At 42.5% G+C, this 22862-nt stretch overlaps 1 protein-coding gene across 3 annotated transcripts in view; it reads right to left on the bottom strand.

Moving 5' to 3' along the window:
• The window catches only part of Antxr2 (ANTXR cell adhesion molecule 2), a 137754-nt gene extending 115124 nt beyond the window's left edge, over positions 1-22630 (bottom strand). For 2 of the 3 annotated variants that reach the window (XM_021640457.2, XM_021640458.2), the window contains exons 1-7: positions 21610-22630; positions 20819-20890; positions 18724-18795; positions 3922-4003; positions 3337-3444; positions 3057-3125; positions 2189-2269 (exon numbers count right to left, since the gene is read on the bottom strand). In XM_021640457.2, the coding sequence (XP_021496132.1) occupies positions 2189-2269; positions 3057-3125; positions 3337-3444; positions 3922-4003; positions 18724-18795; positions 20819-20890; positions 21610-21761 (636 nt within the window). In that variant the 5' untranslated portion in view covers positions 21762-22630. The remainder of the gene's footprint in view (positions 1-2188; positions 2270-3056; positions 3126-3336; positions 3445-3921; positions 4004-18723; positions 18796-20818; positions 20891-21609) is intronic. The other variant, XM_060380984.1, reaches the window with a different exon arrangement.
• Positions 22631-22862: the final 232 nt, after the last annotated feature.

Below are 22862 nucleotides of genomic sequence, written 5' to 3' on the forward strand. Positions count from 1 at the left end.
CAGTCTAGCCATGTGTGCTTTGTTTATAGTTACAGCTACTCCAGTGGTCAGAGACCAGTTCAAATCCCACCATGAAAAGCTGCTATGACTTCACATACCAAAACCAACCCCATCCTTATGTTAATTTACATTCTAACCATATTAGCATCTGACACCAATTCTAATCTTAGTTTCTTTTCAATCCCCTGAGATAACTACTACTCCTCTCACTTATCTGAAAGACTTAGTGGTTTTGTTTATCCCATTTGCTTAGCTTTATTTAAATACACTACACAACACACTTTCAGCGACTAGTTTGGGAGAGCATAATGAACAGATGAATATTCACTATTTGTCCTCCTCTGTGAAAGATATACTATATTTATTTTAAATAACAAATATATATTTCAAATAAGGCAATAGTGTGTAATTACTTTTAAGGAAAAGTAGGGGGTCTTATATATCTTAGGGACTGATCATCTTCTGTCCTTAAGAAGAGATGAAGTATTTGTGTTCCGTCTTATTTGTACAAAGAGATCCAGAGCCCCAAGCTCTCATCACATGGATTAACACTTCAGCTATTATTGAGTCCGGATTGCGTGTAAATCGCTTCAGCTTCTACCTGAAGCTCCTGCAAGATTTCCCAGAAGTCTGCGCCCTTAGGATAACATAGCAGCTGCCACAAAACTGTGCTGCTAGCCTGGAACCATACCCATTAGCACCTTCCAGATGTGACGTAAGTGATAAGGCAAAAATTTGGGCCTAAAATACAACTCTTTCCAATACCCTGCTGATTCTCTCGATGTAACTTATTCAAGCTAACATCCTCCAAGAGCTCCGGTGTAGACAGGCTACACTGCACTTGAGTCACACTCTAAAGCTTCCCTGAAAGGAAAACAACTGTATTTCTAGCCCACAACAATAGTTTTTGGAAAGCTAGGCTATCATCTAGAAGATCTGAATTAAGCTTCCTATGCATAGAGCAACAAAAATAAAAATAAAAGGGAGTAATCCAGAGAGGTTTTAACATGCACAACCTTAAGCATAATAATAAAAAAAAATCTATTAAAAATATACTCCACTGACCAGTTTACTGTGAGCCAACTATTCATCCCTCTCCTTCGATTTTAAAAAAATTTACATCATATTGTTATTTACCCTGAACTTAGCCACAAACGTAACTATTTTTCACACCTCCATTTTTCTCTAAAAATCAAAACTAACAATCCACTAGAATCCTGTAGTGATTTCATCTCTGTTTCATTCTGTATTTACATCTGGGATGGCCACAAGGTGTGACGGAACCAGAATATATGTCTTCTCTAAAACCTCCATTCAGTTTTGTAAAGCCTTCAAACTACTGAAACTAAAGTCAATAAATCTCACCCTGTCGGTCTAAGGAGCATGATCTTCAAGGGGGAATTTAAAATGCCTGAAGCAAATGTTGGAAGGGAGATACTTCTCCCTTTTATAAATGCCTAAAGATTACAGGAAAAGATTTTGCTTAGAGAATATAGATTCACTTGCAGTTTAGGGTGATGTTTACCAAATATCATAAATACTTAATAACAACTGTTCCTAGTGCTTCTAGTAAAAGGCAGTAAAATGAAACATAAACCTCTGCAGCACGAGCCAGGAGCCCGACTCCAAATTTCATTCCTCACCTTCGCCGCCAGACCCCGTTTGGGAGAGCCCAGAGTCTAACAGTCACCGGGGAAGACTCTCCGGAATCCCAAACAGAAATATTATGTGCTCCAGGGAAACTATTAATCATTTAAATGGGGGGGGAATAACTGCAGTCAAATTCTCAGCCACAGGATCAAGTTGCCCAACTAATCGGTAAGCAGGCTTGGAGGAGGCAGTCATCACACATTCCAATCAAAATTTTTATTTTACACTTCTCCTATAAAGCCTGGAGAAGCTCTAAAGGTAGAAGACGGTTTAACTCTATGATGAAAGGGTAGAGGTGTCAGGGACAATTTCTGAAAATCCTGAACCAGAAATCTCCGCCCAGGATCACAAAGCACATGTGGCTGACAGTGGCAAGGCTCAAAGACAAGAAAATCCAGATCCCTGGGATTACTTCACCTTGGCAACAACACTCTCCTTTTGCTAAATACTGCCCAACTGCTCCACATGCGAGAATGGCTCTTACAGCTTAAAAGGATTGTAAAGTTATCAGCCTTCTGCACCTCAGAGGCATACTCACAGAATTGATGATCCCTTTAAGAGCTTGAAATCCGCCTTTAACAGGAAAAACTTGGTCCTTGGAATCAGCAATTTTTTCAAGCTTTAGAAAGAAGATGAAAGCTTAAGAGAAAGTTGAAACACACAGCCCTTTATAATTTAAACCCACATGAAAAATGGTTTTGGTTACATCCATCTGAAAAAATACTGCCTATAACTCATTCACTGTGGTAGAGTACATTTGTTTTAATGATCATATGTGTGTGTGCACATATATACTCACAAATATACACACAAGACAGTGTCATTTAAATATAAAGTACAATTAAAATTCAAGGGCAAGAACTGATGGAGAGGAGATCAATTTCCCTCCAGAGCTACTACAGTGAAATGATCTGAGGTCACTGGCTACAAAACAGAAGCAGAATAGGAGTCTAATTGCTGTTGGTAGCAGGAAAGTCTGGAATTTTAGCCATCACTCACACAAAAATTTAAATGTAAAATGATTTATGAAAAAATAGACTGATATGAAAAATCTTAAGGATTTCTAAATGGACTCTTCATATTCCTACACATGAGAAAATTTCAAATCAGAATAAGAATTCTAGGTAAATCCATTATCATTATCTCACTGATTAAGGGAAAGGGACATTCACGTGGCATGCATGTTAACATTTGTCTTCTTGCAAGAACCCCACGAAATAAATACTCAAGAAATTTATTTTGAGTTTTGCTTTCCATAACAAAACCTATGAACATTCTGACATTTTAGGAGAGCTCAAAACACATTCATTTCATGCAAAATCTTCGTAAGTCACAGCCGAAGAGCTCATTTAAATACATTTAAAGCAAGTTAGTGAGTTATAGTTTCCAGCTCTGTTGTAGCTCACCTGAGCTTGTTCAAAATCGAGGACCCCAACACAGTAAACACTAGCACCAAGTGACCTGGACTTCTTTGCCTATGAAACAATAAAAATAAGAAAGGGAGGGAAGGTGGAAGGGAGGAAGGGAGAGAGGGAGGGAGAGAGGGAGGGAGGGAGGGAGGGAGGGAGGGAGGGAGGGAGGGAGGGAGGGAGGGAGCTCAAATAAGCTACATGTGCGCGCGCGCACACACACACACACACAAAGTGCAACAGTGGATGTGCACACAGAGTCAGCTTCGGCACTCACCTCATTCTCTGCATAGTGTGGTACCAGGCCGTCCAGCTTACCATCCGTCAGTGCAATTATGATACTGGAAGTTTTTAAGCCTCCTGCATTTTGAATTTGTTCATTTACCTGAAAATGAAGGATAATTATACAACTCACAATTTGATTTTAACTTTTAGACAGCACGGTCTATGGAGCTGAATTTGTAGGTCTGACAAAATAAAGATAGTAAGTGCTACAAAATAATGCATATACATTTATATGTACTAATTTATAAAACTGAGCATTTGTGTTAGCCTTTTTATTTGCAATATGTGCCTAGTTGTATAAAGTGTCGTTACACTACTCCTGGGTTCCTGTGATGACACTTTTCATACCTATGATTGATTAATTTGAAACTAACCCCAGAGGGAAACAGATTTGTTAGAAGACAAAACGCAAACAAACTGTTCCTATCAACAGTCACAGTAAATGGTGTTTCATACCAGTCTCATGTCTAGAATGACTAAACCATTGGAAAAATAGACATGAACATGTGAAGGGATTTTTTTCCGTATATAATTAGAAGCCACTCTCTCCCACAAGTCCAAATGTAAAGCAACTTACAAGTTTTAGTCCTTCATGGATGTATGTGTCTCCAGCTGGCTGGACAGCTTTTAAATCCTCCAGTCCTTTGTCAATTTTGTATCTGAAAGAGGAGATTGAGCAAAGACCATAACAAACACTCTCTGAGTCACCTAAGTCTCCAGCAGTAAGAAACAAAAGGAAAGATGCGGCCTGGTTGGAAGTGTGAAGTTTGCACAAGCATGTGTCAACCACAACTAGCTTGAACTGTTTACTTTGCAGAAATCCTTTTCTGTTTTGCTTTGTTTTTGTTCTTGGAGACAGGGTTTCTCTGTGTAGCCCTGCCTGTCCTGGAACTTGCTCTGTAGACCAGGTTGGCCACGAACTCACAGAGATCCACTTGCCTCTGCTCCACAAGTGCTGGGATTAAAGGTGTGTGCCCCCAACACCACTTGGCTTAAAGTGTTCATTTTAAAGCTACAGAGAAGGATATCATAAAAAAAAAATTTAATTCTTAGTTTTTAACAGGGTCAAAAAAATGTGTCTTTTTACATGTAAATCTGAAACTATCAACAGACTTAATATCCTTCAAAAAAACAAAAACAAAAAACAGTAAGTAATGGCCATCTCACTGGGAATGTCTGACAAAAGAGATGGATTGTCATCCTGAGTGAGGTATCCCAGAAGCAGAAAGACACACATGGTATATACTCACTTATAAGTACATATTAGACATATAATATAGGATAATGATACTAAAATCTGTACACCTAAGAAAGCTAAGCAAGAAGGAGGACCCTGGGTAAGATGCTCAATCTTCATTCAGAAAGGCAAACTGGATGGACATCTGAAGAGGGAGAAAACAGGGAACAGGACAGGAGCCTACCACAGAGGGCCTCTGAAAGACTCTACCCAACAGGATATCAAAACGTATGCTGAGACTCATAGCCAAACTTTAGGCAGAGCACAGGGAATCTTATGAAATAAGGGACAGGAGCTCCACAAGGAGAGCAACATAAGCAAAATATCTGGGCACAGGGGTCTTTTCTGAGACTGACACTCCAAACAAGGACCATGCATGGAGATAACCTAGAACCCCTGCTCAGATGTAGCCCATGGCAGCTCAGTGCCCAAGAGGGTTCCCCAATAATAGGAACAGGGACTGTCTCTTACATGAACTCAGTGGCTGGCTCTTTGATCATCTCCCCTTGATGGGGTGTACCTTACGAAGTCACAAAGGAAGACAAGGCAGCCACTCCTGATGAGACCTGATAGACTAGGGTTAGATGGAAGGGGAGAGGACCTTCCCTATCATTGGACTGGGGGAGGGGCGTGGGAGGAGATGAGGGAGGGAGGGCAGGATTGGGAAGGTACTAGAGAGGAGGTTACAGCTGGGATACAAGGCGAATAAACTGTAATTAATAAAAATAAAATAAAAATTTTAAAAACGCATCAATATCAAAGGATTTTGGATTCTTATAAAGAAATTTCATGTGTACATTATATGTACATGCTTTTGTGTGTGGCACATGGTTATAACACATAAAATTAATAAATATATTTACATTTAAATAAGCCATGCACCAGTGTATCACACATTTTAAAAGTAACTTATTAATTATATTTTAATACCATTACAAATTTTTTTATCATATACATCCAGGCTCCACAAGTTTCAAAGTCTAAATAAGCCTAACTACATTTCTTATTTCAATAGATTCTTCCAAAGGAGGTCAGCTGCCTCTTCTAATGCTTGGTTTAAAAAATCTACCTAGTCAAAGCTGTTAACTGATTTCACTACACTCAGCTTTTGTGCATATCCATATTCAAATTTTAAAACATCTCTTACGTCATTTTACTTAACTAACTTACCCTTTTCATGCCTCAGTGAGACTTGAGTTTGCATAGCTGCCTCTGCCTTCTATTGTTAATGTAGTCACCTGTTCTGAACCTGCTCTTTACTATAATGCCTCCTGCAAAATAAATGCTCTAATAAACTTTCAAGTCTTCCATAGGAAAGAATCATAGTTCTGCAGATGACGCAGTAAACACCACAGTGTATAAGGTCGTTTTGTATAAACCTTTATGGCTAAGATCTATGGAAACAACGTGAAACTGATTCTGTCTGAGTGCCGATGAATATCAAATGCTTGGTACTTCCCCGAAATGAGTGGCAGTGTGTCCTCAAGCATTAATGTTTTCTGTCAAAAGGGAGAGAGACAACTGATGTGCAAGCTTACACAAACAGAATCTGTGTGGTAAAAATAGCCATCCATTGGCTCAGGCCCACTCACCACGGCATGTGAGAGCCAGAAGCATGAGCAAGACTGAGTAGAAGGAACCCACCAGTGTGGGATTCGCAGTCTTTTCCAGCCCCTGCTAGTTCACTTGGGGTAACAGAGAACACATCAAGGCTTCCTATCCCTCATGTGCCTGCCACCTGCTTGCTCCTTTCCCAGAGCCAGTGACGTGGGCAAACATGACACAGACGTGAACCAGCTACAACAGACCAAGACAGGGCAAATATCAAGGGGCTTCAAACACATGAGAGTCCTGAGTCTCAATCAGCAAACAAAAAGTAAAATGATGCTCTCTATAAAAAAACAGAATTCTCACATGCTCAATGCTGTTACAAAGGACTCTAAAGGAGAGTGAGGAAAAATGGGAAGAAAATTAAGGAGAAATGGTGGGTCTGTCATGTCATCTTGAAAGCCCCATTTTGCTGGGCATGGCTTTAGTCCTGCATCTTCAACTGCAAGGACAGATAATACTGAAACCACATCAGTATTTGTTTGAAGCTGTTGCCAAGGCTACTGCAATCAAGTAAAAGCTGTGAGGCCCCACAGCTGCAGAACTGTTGTCACCTTTCGGTAGTTGCTAAGCACTTCCTTCTTTCTGCTTTTTACAGCTATGTCAACTTTAACTCCAAATGTGGATTCCTCATTTTTCTCGTTCATTGAAAATTAAACAAGAAACAGGACAGGAGCCTACCATAGAGGGACTCTGAAAGACTTTACCTAGCAGTGTATCAAAGCAGACGCTGAGACTCATAACCAAACTTTGGGCAGAGTACAGGAAAAGATACGAAAGAAGGGGTAGTTAGTAAGACCTGGAGAGGACAGGAGCTCCACAAGGACTAAATGTGTCTGGGCACAGGGGTCTTGTCTGAGAGCGATTCTCCGACCAAGGACCACGCAGGGAGATAACCTAGAACCCCTGCTCAGACGTAGCCCATGGCAGCTCAGTGTCCAAGTTGGTTCCCTAGTAAGGGGGAAAGGGACTGTCTCTGACATGAACTCAGTGGCTAGCTCTTTGACCTCCCCATCCCCTGTGGGGAGAACAGCCTAGCTAGGCCACAGAGGAGGACATTGCATCCAGTGCTGGTGAGACCTGATAAGCTAGGGTCAGTTGGAAGGGGAGAAGGACTTCCCCTATCAGTGGACTTAGAAAGGGGCAGGGAGGATCGAAGGAGAGAGGGTGGGATTGGGTGGGAATGGGGAAGGGAGCTACAGCTGGAATACAAAATAAATAAACTGTAATTAATATTAAAAAATTTAAAAAAATTAAAAAGAAAAGAAAATATATTCTTTTTTTCATACAATACCTCTTGATTACATTTTCCCTTCCCTCTACTCCTCCCAGTTCTTCTCCACCTCTTATCCAAATCCACTCCTTTTCTATCTCTCATTAGAAAAGAACATTCTTCTCGAAGCTCCTATGTCAACTTTTTATCTCGTCCCGACTGCCAAGAAGCCCACAGTAAATGTCTTAGTCACAAAATTCTGTCACAAAGATAGCTTAGTCACAAAGTCCCTGTACCTGGCCTCTTGTTTAATCTTTTCTAAGATCTTGCCTAGAGTTCCATGATTTATCAAGGTATTTATGCCCTAAGAAGACTCAAGCGTGTTTTGGGAAGAGGCAGGGTTAAAACAAATACAACTCTTTATTAAACATCTGTTTATTTGTTTGTTTAATTGAGAACCAGGAAACAAAACCTCATAATGTATTAGAGAAAGGTGAAGAGAAAAGACAAAGAGGAGAGGAAGGGCGGGGGATGAGGAGACAGGAGAGAAGCTAGACACTGACTATTACATGAAACATTGGAGTCTAGCAGTATCTCATAAACATCTCTGCTCAGGAGAAAGGAAAGTAGGGAAAGAAAGGGAAGGGAAAAGTGGGGAAAGGTCAGATTGCGAGGGGAAAAGGGTACCTCAGTGTACTATATTAAGAGTGTCCTATCTTACCTGATTTTAAAACTGCCCATGTTTTTGGAGGGCTCCTTCCCTTACCGAGTTTACTAGTCAGTTCTACTGGAGGGGTCTGGACTAAACAGGCTTGTCTCTTAAACAATAGCTAGGATTTCTGGAAAGCCTGGCATGGCTCCAAATGGACATAGACTGATAGAAAGAACATAAATTAATTTCAAAGCCAACCTTGTTTCCTCAACTGTAAAACATTTTCTGATGGAGCCTTCATGAGAGTTAATGGTGACTAATAAGTGCTCAGTGGCACTGATCACAGCTACTGGTAATGTCGGCCATTTCCCTGTTAGTATAATTTTGTTCACCTAGTTCACCATCTTCCTGACTCTAAGCCCAGCTCTCAGAACACAGGATCAAAAGAGGAAGTAGAGACAAAATAGGAAGTAGAGACAAAGGAGGAAGTAAAAGAAAAATGAGAACAGTTATATCAAAGCCTTGTCAAGGGGAAGATACCACATAAGAATTATGTCTGGCCTCCAAATTCACAGGTACCACAACAGCAAATTCAATCAACTGCAGACTGAATTCTTTCTTTTTTTTTAATGTGCATTGGTGTTTTGCATGCATGCACATCTGTATAAGGGTACCAGATTCCCTGGAATTGGAGCTACAGACAGTTGTGAGCTGCCCTGTGGGTGATGGGAATTGAAGCACTGAGTCCTCTCTCAAGTCCCCCGTATTATTTCTTTAACTCATGACCCTCCTGATGTAACTTCCAGGCACATTAGATCACAATGTCAACCCCCATGCCCACTTGTAAAAACCCATCATGACTGGGCAGGTACAGGCTTTTGTTCTCATCATTAGTCTGAAAAACAACTGTAGGTTGGCATAACAATTATTGGCATAGATGTTAGCTACAACAAATAACCTACAGATGGTTGAAAGCATTCAGGAGGATAAGTGTGGGCTACAAGCAAATACTACTGTCTTATCCATATTATTTGAGCATGTGCGGGTTTTGGTATGTGGAAGTGGTACCAGAAGCAATACTTCCACAGATAGCAAAGGCAATTTATTGTGAGAAGCCATCTAATGAGGGAGGATGACCCAGGGATTGGAGTAAATCAGAGACGAATTAAAAACCTGGATCTGGGAGTATACCAGTATACCAGTATACACTGTATACCCATAAGCAGTTATTGAACTTTCCTGATTCCAGTTTCTACACCAATGAAACATGAATAGTAATGTCTGTCTGGAATTTTGTTTTCATTAATTCTGGCGATAAATGACATCATTCAGTAGCACTAAGCTTTCAGAACACGGCAGAGGGCTTCAACAGAGATGAGAAAGGAGAAGGGCCCAAAGCAGAAGTATTCACATTTCACCTTTAGACCCTTCTGATGCTCTTTTAGAAAACCTGCAAATTGTGACACAAGCTGGACTCCTGAGGTCATAATAGGTGAGCTGATGGGCCTAGAGCCAGGCTGTGCAGTCTCAAAGCACGTGAGCCTGAGGCAGTTATCTAGCGCTTGTGGCCTTCAGCTGCCTCATATAAGACTTAATATAACGGTGATAAGAACACACCAGAGCTCCACGAAACTCAAGTGAGTTTGCACACGCAATGTACTTGCTACATGTTATGTTGAGGGTTACTGTTCCTTTGCTATACGGTTTCCATCAGGGATAGACAAGGCCAACTGATAGTCAACCCTCAGTTCTTTCATCATTGCTCTCTGAACCAAATGACAAACCTGTCACTGAGCTCAAGCGTGAGACCTTGGCCTTAACTGGCAGCTCTTGTGTGGAGGAGTACTTACAACTTACGACAAGTGAGGTAGTCTCCCTGGTCCTTCATTCTCACTGTGTGAAAAGAGATGTCATCCAGTGACACTGTGAAGCTGGTTTAAAATTAAAGGAGCTGTTGCATGGAGAGCATCCAATGAGATGCAAACACTTCACAATTACCTACGGTTACTACTTATTCAGTGATATTCCTGCTTCTGTATCCATAGTAGAACTTAAGTGTGAATGATCAGCCTAGTTCATCAGTCTGCACACCTCACTTGAAACCCTCTCTCACTGTCTATTAGGGTTTTTTTGTTTGTTTGTTTGTTTGTTTGTTTGTTTGTTTTTGTTTGGAGCACACAAGGAAGAACTCTTAAGTTGTGTGTACAGAAACTGCAGATAGTATGCACAATGTGTTCTAGCTATATTCCCTTGGATTGTAAATATAAACAATTTCAAAATGCCTTGTGGAACTACAGTAACCTCTAGCAAACACATAGCTCCACGCCTTTACCTAACACTAGCTGTTTTCACACACTATTCATGCTTAAGTCCCTGGGAGTTTGGATTTGATAGCACTACCCAAACTGGAGAAGAAGAAAGGGAATATACTTATCTATTATAAACTGAGGAAAGAAAGGAACAGTAGCAAATGGAGAATGTGCTGTTCCTAAGAAAGATACTGCTTTACACAAAAGGCAAAGAGGAGCGAGAGAAGGGTTAATGACTACTAAGAAAGCAAAGACATACCCCAGAGGAGTTCCTAGTGAGACAGGTACAGAGGCACCAAAACAGTGCACATTATGGCCTTAGCTCTAGATGGTAAAACCCTATTGCTGAAAGACACCATTCACTTTGTATGTAGGACATAACCTGGAACTAAGCATGGAACTCTGTCCTGGTGGCTAGTTCATATCATGTCAGGGGTTGCTGTGCAGGCTCCAGGGAGAGAAAAACATCAACGGTCTTACCCAGCACTGGATCCTACATGCCACAACAGCAGCCAACCCAACAAAATGTATCCACTGGTGCAATACCGGCATGTTATGGATCCATAAACTACTATCTGGTTGGCTATGAAACCTTCTTTATAGGACTTTATGTCTGGAGCTGTAGGCCTTCTCAAGAGCTTATGACTGGATAGACCATAGGTACTAGGAGAACTAACTATTGTTTTGATGTCAAAGTGCATTCTGTAATAATCATGCTTATATCAATAGAACTGATATCAACTCTGGTCAGAAATTCTTTTGTCAGGGGGGATGGTTAATGCAGAGTGCCAAGTATAAATAATACCAATAGGCAGACCTAAAAAAGATTATACTGAGTGAGGTAGCACAAACTCCGAAAGACAAATGATTCATGCTCTCTCTCATGTGAAGCTCCTAACTCCAAATCCTCCTAGACAATGCAGAGTAAATGCAGAAACCAGGAAAGTATAAAGTCTAGCTCTGGCCCCCTCTTCATCAGAGAGGCTTCTCTTCACAGAAAATGGAGACCATCCTGGATACCAGAGCCAGACACAGTGCTGAGATCGCTGAGATCAACAGATCATATAAATCCCAGCCCCAGTGGAGATGTCTATATCACAGCTCCTGCATCCATGGCTCAGGGAACATTGAGGAAGAGGGGGTGGAAAGATTCTAAAAGCCATACTACACACACACACACACACACACACACAGAAGTCTGGTGTGAATTTGTATCTCCTAGAAATGGCTCATAAACAGTGGCAGTATCATGTTAAAGCAGAAGCAGAAGTTTTTTTTGCTCGGGGCAGCGGGAGAACCCTACAGGCAACTAATGACTGCTGACAGAAGAGGAACTGGCCTCTCCCAAGGAATGTCCCCTGTCATTAGCTGTCCAGTAAAAAGTGGTCAGCCTTGAAACTATATACACACAAACAACAAAAATGGACTTAGCAGATTAGTGTGTGTGTGTGTGAGAGAGAGGGTGTGTGTATGTGTGTGTGTGTGTGTGTATGTGTGTGTGTGTGAGAGAGAGAGGGTGTGTATGTGTGTGTGTGTGTGTGTGCTTGTGTGTGTATGTGTGTGTGTGTGTGTGAGAGAGAGAGGGTGTGTGTATGTGTGTGTGTGTGTGTGTGTGTGTGTGTGTGTGTGTGTGCTTGTGTGTGTATAACAATCAAAGAAAAAAGACTATCAACCTGAAAGGAGGGCATGGCTGGGAGGGGCCAGAGGGAGGATGTGGGCAGTTAATTGCTGCCAAACTTTGTTGTGAATCGGTAAGTAACTGAAAGAAGAAAGGACATCAAAGAGCCGGATTTGAGGGCAAAGAGGCAGCTAGCTCAGTCTTACTGCATGCTTGCCAGGCCTGCATTCGTGAGGCTAACTGTGCATGTATGATGCTGGCCCATGAGAAGGCAGAGACAGGCAGATCCCTGGGACCCGTGGGCCACTCAGCCTGGCCTCCAGGCTGAGCATCTGGTCCTAGTGGGAATCTTTGTACCTAGAAAAACAAGATAAAGTGGCCCTTTGGAGGGAAAGCACCCAAGGTTTACCATGCACCCACAAGAAGTGTCAGCTGTGGCACTCCCATTCGCAAAGTGTCCCTCAGTCCCAGTTCTTAGAAATAGTCTCTACGGTTCTTGGGTGACCCTGCTGGAGTTCTGATTTTTTTTCTAAGTAATTTTTTTCCTTAAAAAAAAATAGTTTGTTAATTTCTTCCTTCTCATGGGGAGTCCAGGGCCCAGAGGCTGGTTCAAACCATGCTGACAATTCGTGATCCTTGTATATCAAATGATGATCCACTCCGCTGAACAAAAGTCAGAAGCACACTTACTCAGGGTGAAACCCACGCCAGGGACTCTTAGGAGTGCTACCATTTATCTGAGAGGGCACAGTGCGCCTTTTAGATTCTTGAAAGTGCCACCGGTTAGACGAAAGCATGTATAAGACACTCAACTCAAATCTTTCTTTCAGAAATCAACAAAATGTCCTTGTTCTGCATGCTCTGATTTCAAATAGGATGCCACGCTTTGCAGGCAGCACTCTAGCTCAGTCGGCTTTCACAAGACCTTAAACTAGCCAAGCACTTCGTCAAAGGACACTGGGTTATGAAAGAGAGTTCTCGTCTTAAACCTATCAATCTCAACTATATACACCATGACCACATGCTGCTTCAAAGGGGAAAAGCTGTTTCCTCAACAGGGCTCTCCCCACCCCCTCTCTTCACCATGGCTCCATCCTCTCTCTCTTCACCATGGGTGGCTGAGAGAAGACTGAAGCCTTCAATCGGCTTGATTGGCTTGCTGCAAATCTCCTTATCAACACACACACACACACACACACACACACACACACACACACACGTGTGTGTTGTTTACACTTCCATTTTCAACATTCGACCAACTTTTCCTCAACTACCTGCCAGGCCACCTCTGCTTCTGCCTCCAGCAGCAAGGTAAATGCTACCCTTCCAGATGTTGCAATCATTCTCCACAAGGACGTTCACCTCCCACTCTGCTCACACTCTCCTCTTTGGTTTTCTAATGGTCCATTTCAAACTACCCAAAAATGAGCAGTGTGAAGATGCTGTCACTTCAAACCATGCTGCTCCCTGATGGGGCAGGTCTGACTCATCCCATGTTCCTCAAAAACCTGCAGTAACGAAGAGGCTTGAGAGGACCCCACTCCAATGGGGTTGGTAAGGTGGAACTAGTGCCGACGCGGGTAATGAATGGCCCTGAACTCAGCTCAGCTCAGCCTGTGCCTGGTTCTACGACACGTGGGTAGGCTGGGCTCGGCTCCAGCACAGTGGTTTCCGGGTTGTCACAGTTTTATACTGTGAATGCTTTCCAGGACCATGACAGAGGGAGTTCCCATATCTTCCTAAGTCATGGACCTGGAACTGGAGCTGACTGATTTCATGTCCATGTCTCCTGAATCTTTCGGTCGGTCAGTCACAGATTTTAGAAAACATGTGAATGTGTCAGTATGTTATAATCTATCATCTTAGTACATGGCAGACACTCACTATAATTTGTATAAAATCTTGCCTATTGCTTACTTCAAATATCATCCAAAGCCCTACATTTGTGGCACAGAATCTGAATCAGTAAAACCAAAGGAGTGGTCCAGGATCTGAAAATATCTGCTCACCAAGTTCCATGTTAGTCTGATGTTATAAAAGGTTTCTCCAATTCAGTCTGCATTTTCTAGCACTTCAGCCTTGACATTCATTCCTGCTGCACTTTTTCATACTATCAGTTAATTCCCTCAGTCACTCACCACCCTACTGAAGCTCTGTACGTGGCCTCTGCATTTTGCCACTTCCGTGTGTTTCAGTTTTATCCCCCAGGCATAAATGAAAGTGTGCTTCATTTTCTAAGACAAGTTCATAGAGCAAAGTAACTATTAGTATATCCATCAGCAGAACCTAGCAGCTGCCATGACCAGACCGATCAGGAGGGCAAGTCTGTGGCCAAAGCAGAGACTTCTAAACAGATTTCCCTACTAGAATTTTTGTTTAAAAAAAAGGAGAGGAGGGAGAAAGAAACAAGCCAAGTGTGGTCACATACTCTCCCCGGTTCACTAGTTTGTAAGAACAGAGTAATGCAGAAGATGGTGACGTTTTCAGATGATGACAGGTTATGATTCATTTGAAAAGTACCGAAGGGGAACAGGGGCAGCGTGAGTCAGTACAGCACACAGGCCAGGGTGAGGGTGAGTGTCAGCCTGAGCTCAGTGAGTGGGACTTCTTGAAATCTTTGACCTTGTTAGTAAGCCGGCAAAGGATGAAGCTGGGATAACCTTCAACTCTAACTCCACCTTAGCCCCTTTCCCACCCAATCAGTAACACATGAAGAAAAAGAAAACAGCTATGAAAATACTAAAGGTGCGTAATCGCAGGCAGGCGATAGATAGCAGTAAAGACAGAAAAACAGGCAGTCACAAACATTCCAGTGAGTCCAGCATGTGCTAAGGCCTTAACCAGACCTTCTCAGTCACCTCAGCACTGCTGGAAGGTGGGGACAGTTAGCTCCTTCCACGCAACTCAGGACTTGGGCCCAAGAAGTTAAGTAACTCCCCAATGTCATCAGTTACTACACAGCTCCTGTGTCTACTTAACCCACAGTCCAATCTTTTCACTATCGAGGAGAATACGGGCTCCGAAAACTGAGTATGCTCTATAGCTCAATGCCTTTTGTCAACTCCTCCCTTCCACTCTGATCCCAAGCCTGCGGCCCATGGCTGGAGGAGAGAGTAAGGTTTCTGACTTCTAACTCAAGCATTCTACAAGGTTTTCCTACAAATGTATTCCTACTGTATACATGAAGAGTGAGATTATGACGACTTTCCACATGTTCGGTCTCCTGCCTTCACCAGCATTGTTAACCCTTTATTGTTCATCTTCCAGCCTCCTACACCATGTTTTTGAACATATACAATTCATTAAAACCTATTTTCATTTCACAAAACAAATTCATGTTAAGTGTTCTGCAACTTGATTTTTCATTTACTGTATCTTATACATATTTTGATTTACTCAACTGTAATGACTTCATGGTATAACATACTATTTAAATATTATAACTATTAAAATATTACCAATTGATGAGCATACACATTGTATATAGTTTCTCATTATTACAAATAATTCTTTGCTGTCCAATTTTATACCTATATCTGTCTTGCTGAGCCAGGGCAAAGAGTGGAATTTCTTACTTGAATCTTTCTTTTTCTTTTTAATAGATACTGAAAACATTTTCTGCCAAAGATGATATGCTAATTTATAAGCTATCAACTCTCTGTTTCTCTCTCTCTCATACACACACACACACACACAAAAAAAAAAAAAAACACATTAGATTACTACCTTTGTGGACTCTAAACCCCTCATACAAAACAGAGAAGCAGGCGGGTAGGTAAGTGAATCAATGGCCTAGCAGGTGCACAGAGAACAAAAGGCATGGGAACAAAAGAAAACTGAGTGTGCTTCAGATTAAAGTACTTAATGTAATAAAAATTTAAGCAATGGGTATATAAAGTGTGTAAGTGAAGCTTGTCTGCTATGATTATGAATTTGTGGATTTACTTAGCACTGAACATCGTAAAATCATAACATGTCTGTGTTAAGCATGGCCCTGGAAGAATTACTCATTGCCTTCCCACCTTGCTTCATCTCTTCAGCAACCCCTAAGAAACATGAAAGAACTACTTCTTGTATTTGCCACGGTACTGAAAATTAACAGTAACACAACCAAAATGGTGAGCCTCTCTGTACTTTTCTTTTGCTTAACTACAGCTTTTCAGTTCATACGCTTAGATCTGTTTGTGCATGTGTGCTCACTAACCCTCGGGGAAGTTTATAAGCAGTGAGGATTCCGGTTTCAAGGTTTTAATACGAAGATCTCCATATGTCTTGGAAACACTTGTCCACTGATCTTTCATCTCAACTATTTCTCTAAATTTAAAACTGTAGAGTGATCCCACATCCAAAGACAGAGAATCGTAGTAACTGGATACCGACTCAATTGTTAGAAACAGCGAAGTGGCAGCTTAGAAGGAAGCGGTCCTTTTTATAGGAGATTGTTCTACGACATATAAAATACTCAGCCCATTGTCTTATTTGGATTGTCACGATAACGCTAAGAAAACATGGCAGGTTGTACATCCGTGTTCTATGGACAGAAACTCTGACACTGAGTAAGGGATTCATCTCGTTTTGTTTGTGTGCATGTAGTTGAAAGTCAAAAACAACCGTGGGCATCACACCTCAGACACTATTCACTGGTTTTCTTTTGGTTTTTTTTTGCTTTGAGGCAGAGTCTCTTGTTGGTCAGAATCGCCCAAAGAACCTCCCTGCCTCTGCCTCTCCACTGCTGATTTGAGATGCATATACCTCCATAACCAGCTTTTTTACACAGTTTCTGGGGATGGAAATCAGGTCTTTAAACTTGCATGCATGCACTTTACTGACCAGGCCATTTCCCAAGCTCCAAATCTCTTATCTCACAAACAATATTGGGTCTTTTCTCATACTCATCACCTTCAATGCTTGCAAGTATGTTGTAAGGTTGGAGTTACTTTTGTCATCATCACCATCATGATACAGATGAGAAAAACTGAGTCATAAGGAGTTTGTTATTAAGCAACTTATCCTTGGTCCCTCAACTAGTGGAGGGATAGGATTCAAACTCAAGTACTCTTAGCGTAGGAACTCTTAATTGTGTCACGATGTTGCCTCTCCTCCCACCTATTTCAGTTCCTTGTCCATTGGCTTTAACCGCTGACAAAGGACAAAGTGTCTTGAGCTTACGTAAAAGATTTAAGTCACTTCCATACAGGTCTAAACATTATCAGTTTGGGCAGCCAGTGACTGTGTTTCATCTTCAGAGTGATGGAGGACCCATATGCAAAGCGCCTAGCAGAAACCCTGGCACAATGTATGTAGCAGTCGGTTACTGAGTCTTTGACAGGCCTGGCATTGTGCTAAATGCTCTGCTATATATATATGAATGTCATGAATATTAAAATTGTGTTTTTCTTTCTTGACATGCTAGATACAAACCTGACTCTGGGAATTAAACTGGACAGTAAAGACATTTCCTTCTCATAAACCAAAAATGCTTTTTATATCGACGCACATATAGAATTATGTTCATGGGTTATAAGGAACTGTAATTGTTGAGAACCACATGTTCATAATAAACTAAGGTGGCAAAATACAAATGGGGCTACTGAAGTCCTGGGCTGGACTCACAACCTAAAGAGGGGTTTCCTCTCCAGGAAAAAGAAAATTTAGCACAAGGGTTACATGTAAACACATGCACATATACATATTTTAGTATATATATTTTCTAAACTAAGCCAATAAACTGTAAAGTTATCTCCTTGAGCCCTTTTAAAATATTGTGCTTTCTTCATCTTTTGAAACTGAAAGCTCAAGAAAGTAAGTGTTAATGTATATTAACTGAGTTTTGCAATAAAATAAAAACTATTGTCACAATTATTTTTTCAGAAGTTCACATAATCAAAGTACAGCAATCACCTTTGCTTAAAGCTATAGATCAGAAAGAGGTGATTCCAAAATGGCGTTACCTCACTCGTTCATTCACCAACTATTCACTAAACAAGGCCTTACACTCTTTATGTTAGATGAAATGAAGCAACAGTGAAGAAGAGCATCCCATTCCTGACTATAGAATTCATAGTCTAGTAAGCCAAAGTAACCGCAGGAAAAGAAAAGCAGCTGGGATTTAGATATGTGAATGGCTATTTCCAAAGTGTCATGATATGATGATATATCAAAGAGCATAGAAATGGTCACAAGAAATACTATGACACTGGACAGGAAAGCCATGTTCAAAGCACTGAGGGGTAGCAGTGAGTGTGTGCATGGGGGGAGGTACATGTGTATGCGTGTGTTTGTGTGTGTGTGTGTGTGTGTGTATTCTTGTAAAGTTAAATATGTTGAGCATCACTGAAATTCAGAGAAAGACTGAAAATCTGCAATATCTGCTGAACCTAATAAATTACTAAAATGCATCCATCTCTCTTCCTTCAAATTCCTCTTTGACTCCACCTTCTCGCTAATGAAGATGTACAGCTGCTCACAGGAAGAGAGGGAGAAAGGTGGGAAACGGTGAATACACAACAGAGGCTGGGATCTGGGCCCTGGTCTACAATCTGTATAAGTAACATTGATTTTCAGATGATCTACTCCTTCACACTACTCACACCGCCCCCCCCCCCCACTACTGCAGAGCACTGAACTTTCTGTGCATTCACTGGATCCCACTGAGAGGCCTGAATCACCGCTTGGCAATATCAGTCATGTCTTTATGATTCATCTCTACTAAAAGCCTGCATTGAAATGATAATGCACTAACCTGTCTCCAGTTAATGGCAAAATAATGGTTGCTCGAGAAGAAAACACAATGAAGGACAATCTCATTTCAGGGCTGCAAAATAAGGGAAGAGGCAGTTAAAACATTTTTAAAAGAAAGAAATATTGATACAATACAGAGGCAGAGCCAGGGAGTCTCATTGCAAATTAGTCTCACAGAACAGTCACCCTTTCCCTTAAATGGAACTCTCTAAGTAGATCAACAAACGCTGCTCAGCATTACTGTCTGAGTTCCATTTCTTTTTATGTAGCTGGTGCTTGTCTGGTCCCAAAACACTCCTCCATGAAATACCGGGGCTTACATATACACTGGAAAGACTCTAGGCTGCTGCAAAATTGTTTCCTAGAAACAAATGTTTCTTCCTTTGATCTTTCACTTCATCTCTCTGCAGGAGGCCACACCCCTCAGAGTAACTGATTTCAAAACTACGCATAGCTGGAGAGAAGCCAGTTTGACCCAATGGTCAGAGTTATGATAAGAGTCCAAATAAAATCCACAGTAAAACAAGAATGCTTAAGGCATTAAAAAAATCCCTTTTTGATTTGGCATTTTCCACTTTCCAATCTATCTTCTAGGATTGAGGAACTGGTGTCACAGGTTGTATCTAGAAAAGTGTGTACTAATGTTGCTAGATCTGAAACTGAGATTGGGGCTGAAGGTCAGGATTATCTCAAAAACTCCCAGATACTGTAGCATTGTGCTTGTCAGTAGTCATCTTTTATTCATTTCCTGCAACATATAATTAGTAACTGAGTAACTAAAGTTGAGCCAGAGAACAGTATATACTATAGAAATCCAACTTGCAAACCAGACTCAATGAATAAGAGCCTCATTTTCTTCAGATGTTACAGTGCCATAATCCATCTCTTCTGATTAACACTGTATGACACTCCCAGCACATTCTAGGATTGAATGGGAAATTTATAAACAATTGTCTATTCTGCTTTGACAATCACAGATATGGGCCCTTGTTTATTTTTCTTTCCTGGACTGTTTTACCTCAGACTCTGTCCAGGAACCAGAGTGCTATCTTTGGCTGCTGAAGCAGGAGACTGATGACTGAACACGGACAGGCATACATTTTTATAGGGATAGTTCTACTGCTGCCAATAACCAAAGCAGGGATTGCCTAGGCCTCTACAGATTGTTTGAAGTTACTTGCAACATGACTTTCAAAATGTTTTGATCATCCAAGCCTGTTTTACAGAAAACATTTGGGCTAACAAGACTGAAGGAGGCAATATTTAATGACACAGTTCCTGTTCGTGTCCTTTCCATTATCCTGATAAACTCGCACTTGTTCCTAGCATTTTTGTTTTTTTAGTTCCAAAAAATAAATAAATAAATAAAAATAAGGAGAGGGGAGCCACAAAAACATGGTATTCAAGGGTTGTTTTAAAATAGGGGATGCCACTAATTCCTAGTTACTTCTAAAGACAGTAAGCTGGATTTACTAGCAGCCATGCTTTTTATAGGCAAGGAAAACAGTGTTTGCTGGTGACGCCTCCTGCATATAGAGAACAGCTAAATTTTAAACCAGCCGCACACCCACACACTGTGTAAACAGGACTTGCTTCTTTAAACACACACACACACACACACACACACACACAAGTGCCTTTTCTGCTAGTGGGCTATTAACACATGTTCATTTAAAGTTTTCCACACTTTTTTTTTCCTTTTCAATGTGGACGTTTACAGTGCTAAGCGTGTGGAACTGAAAAGATAGTATGGATACTATTAGCATAAGATTTATTTTTTTAATGTGATAAATTATGAGAAAGCATAACTCAAACTCAAAACAGATGAAAGTTCGAAAAGGAAAAGACATTAAGAGTCGTATTTGAAGATGTTTCCCCACAGCCCGGGCCAACTTTCTGGGAGCCTGATGAAATGAACTTCCAAGGGACAGCTGAAAGATAGGACAGTACACCCTGTGTGGGAGGGCCACCTTGAGACCTTTAAAAGTCAACACTTGGGGAAAGGTTTTCCCTGCAAAGAGTTTCAGAACAGGGAAGCCCAGCCCTTTGGTCAGTTTCCTCTCCAATTCCAAGAAGAGTGAAATGGGGAGACATACCTCACAAATCTCTCTGTAAGCTGGTGGACAAAGTTATAAATTTCAATCCAGTTATTTGCCACACTCCCAGACCTGAAAAAAAAAAGAAAAAAAAAAAAGAAGAAGATAAATTGATCACAGAAACAAAACATGGGCCTGAAATGCAAACATTTCTTCGGTTCTATAGTGGGGAGTTGGGGGCCTGGCCCCCTCTGCAAAGTGAAGTATATGTTCATGGTGGGAGCAGAAACTTCGTAGTGTCTGGGCTGAGTCAAGGAAGCCAGGAAGACCACACTTCTTTTGGGTGCAATTTGCTTGCGAATTATTTAGAGCCCCGGCTTTCAAAATAGGAACACGAACCCTCGTTTCTCAGGAAATGCAAACCACATTGGGTATATTACGGGTTTGTTTGTTTGTTTGTTTGTTTGTTTTTCTTTTCCTGGCTCCCATGAAAGCGCTGTGATCAGGACAAAACTGGGCAAACTTTAGAGGAGTGTGATAAAGAGACCCAGGAGCCGGAAAAAAAAAAAAGTTCCTGAGATGAAACATTCTACAGGTAGCCATACTCCCAATTTCCAAGAGCCTCCAGGACCAAAAGCTTTACCTTTGGAGAACCGAGCCCTGCGCTCCCACAACCGCTATTCCTCTCCAGCCAACTAGCTTGCTTCTTGACCGTTCAAAAAGCAACAGGCACCCTTAGGGAGAGTTCCCACCTCCCTTCCCTAGAACCCAAACACATCTCAACTTCAGTCGCTGCTGACCCAGCGCTGCCCTCGCTGGAGACCCTGGCCCTACAATCCTCCTTCACTCACTTGTCCAGGACGAAGTACAGATCGAAGGCTTTTTTGCAAGAGGGCTGATCCTCAGCTCGCAGCAACGATCCCGGACCGCCCACAGCCAGCAGCCACAGGCAGGGGAACAGCCAGCTCCTAGGGCTGCGCGGCCGGAACCGACCCGCCACCATCCTGTAGCCCGAGCCCGGCGGCTCCCTCCGACTCACAGCCCCTTGGGCTCCGGGGTCTGAGCTCGGGGCTTCGGCGAGCAGAGATGCGAAAGAGGCGGAGTCAGCAGGGACTCAGCCCGGGGTCAGAGGCTGAGCGGGCTGGGACGCCCGCACCAGGCTCAGCGCCACCCGGCAGCTGCCACCATGAAGGAGAGAGAAGGAGGTCCTGGGAGGACAAAGGGAGTCTCCGCGGCCGCCACAGCTGCCGCCGGAACTCTGGACAAATCCCAGTGGACTCGCGGTCCGGTCCTCCCCCTCCGGATTCCGGGAGAGTTGCTGCAGACAATGAGGCCCGCGGTTGCAGCTCTCAGACTAAGTTCCTCCGCGGCCTCGGGCCGAGTCTCTAGCGCCCACCCTGGACCGAAGGGCTGAAGTCTAGCTGCCCGTGGCGAGCTGCGGGACAGGCGCCAGGGGACCCCACGATCGCCTCGGGAACTCAGCCGAGTCCTCCTCTTCCGCTTCTCCTCCTCCTCCGACCGCCCAACTCCTCGCGGCACTTTACAACTTTCTTGCCAGGGCCGACCGTGGCGCAGAGCCTCTGCAGACGCGGATGCTGAGCTCCCCGGGGAGCGCCTGGACGCCGGGCACCCCAAGCTCTCGACGCGCTGACCTCTGCTCGGTGGAGGCCCTGCGAGCCCGGGGGCGGGGCGCCAGGAGGAAGCCCGCAGAGCCACACAAGCACACTTAGGGGTTCGTGCTGAGCGGCGGATGACTAAGGGCTGCCAGATTTCGGAAGAGAGAGAGAGAGGAGTTCTGAAAAACAAATGTCCTCTAGAAACTAAACATACCCAGCTCTCCCGCAAGTCTGGCCCGGGGCCGTTTTTTTTTCTCCCCCAGCTGTGCTGCAACAGCCCTCCGCGTGTAGTTCACAGACTCAAGACCAGCTGTCTCGGGGATAATGATGGCCTTATGCCTCATCGCTCCGCACCCCTCATTCATCACACACCGACTTAGTGACGCAGGCCTTCGTGTTTAAGAAAGGGGACTTCCTCTTTTTTTCCCCTATTTATTTTTTTCCCATTTCTCATTAAATCTTTGAAAATTTCATGTGACATGTATTGA

This window comes from Meriones unguiculatus, chromosome 3 (assembly GCF_030254825.1).
Source record: "Meriones unguiculatus strain TT.TT164.6M chromosome 3, Bangor_MerUng_6.1, whole genome shotgun sequence".
Lineage (NCBI taxonomy): Eukaryota > Metazoa > Chordata > Mammalia > Rodentia > Muridae > Meriones > Meriones unguiculatus.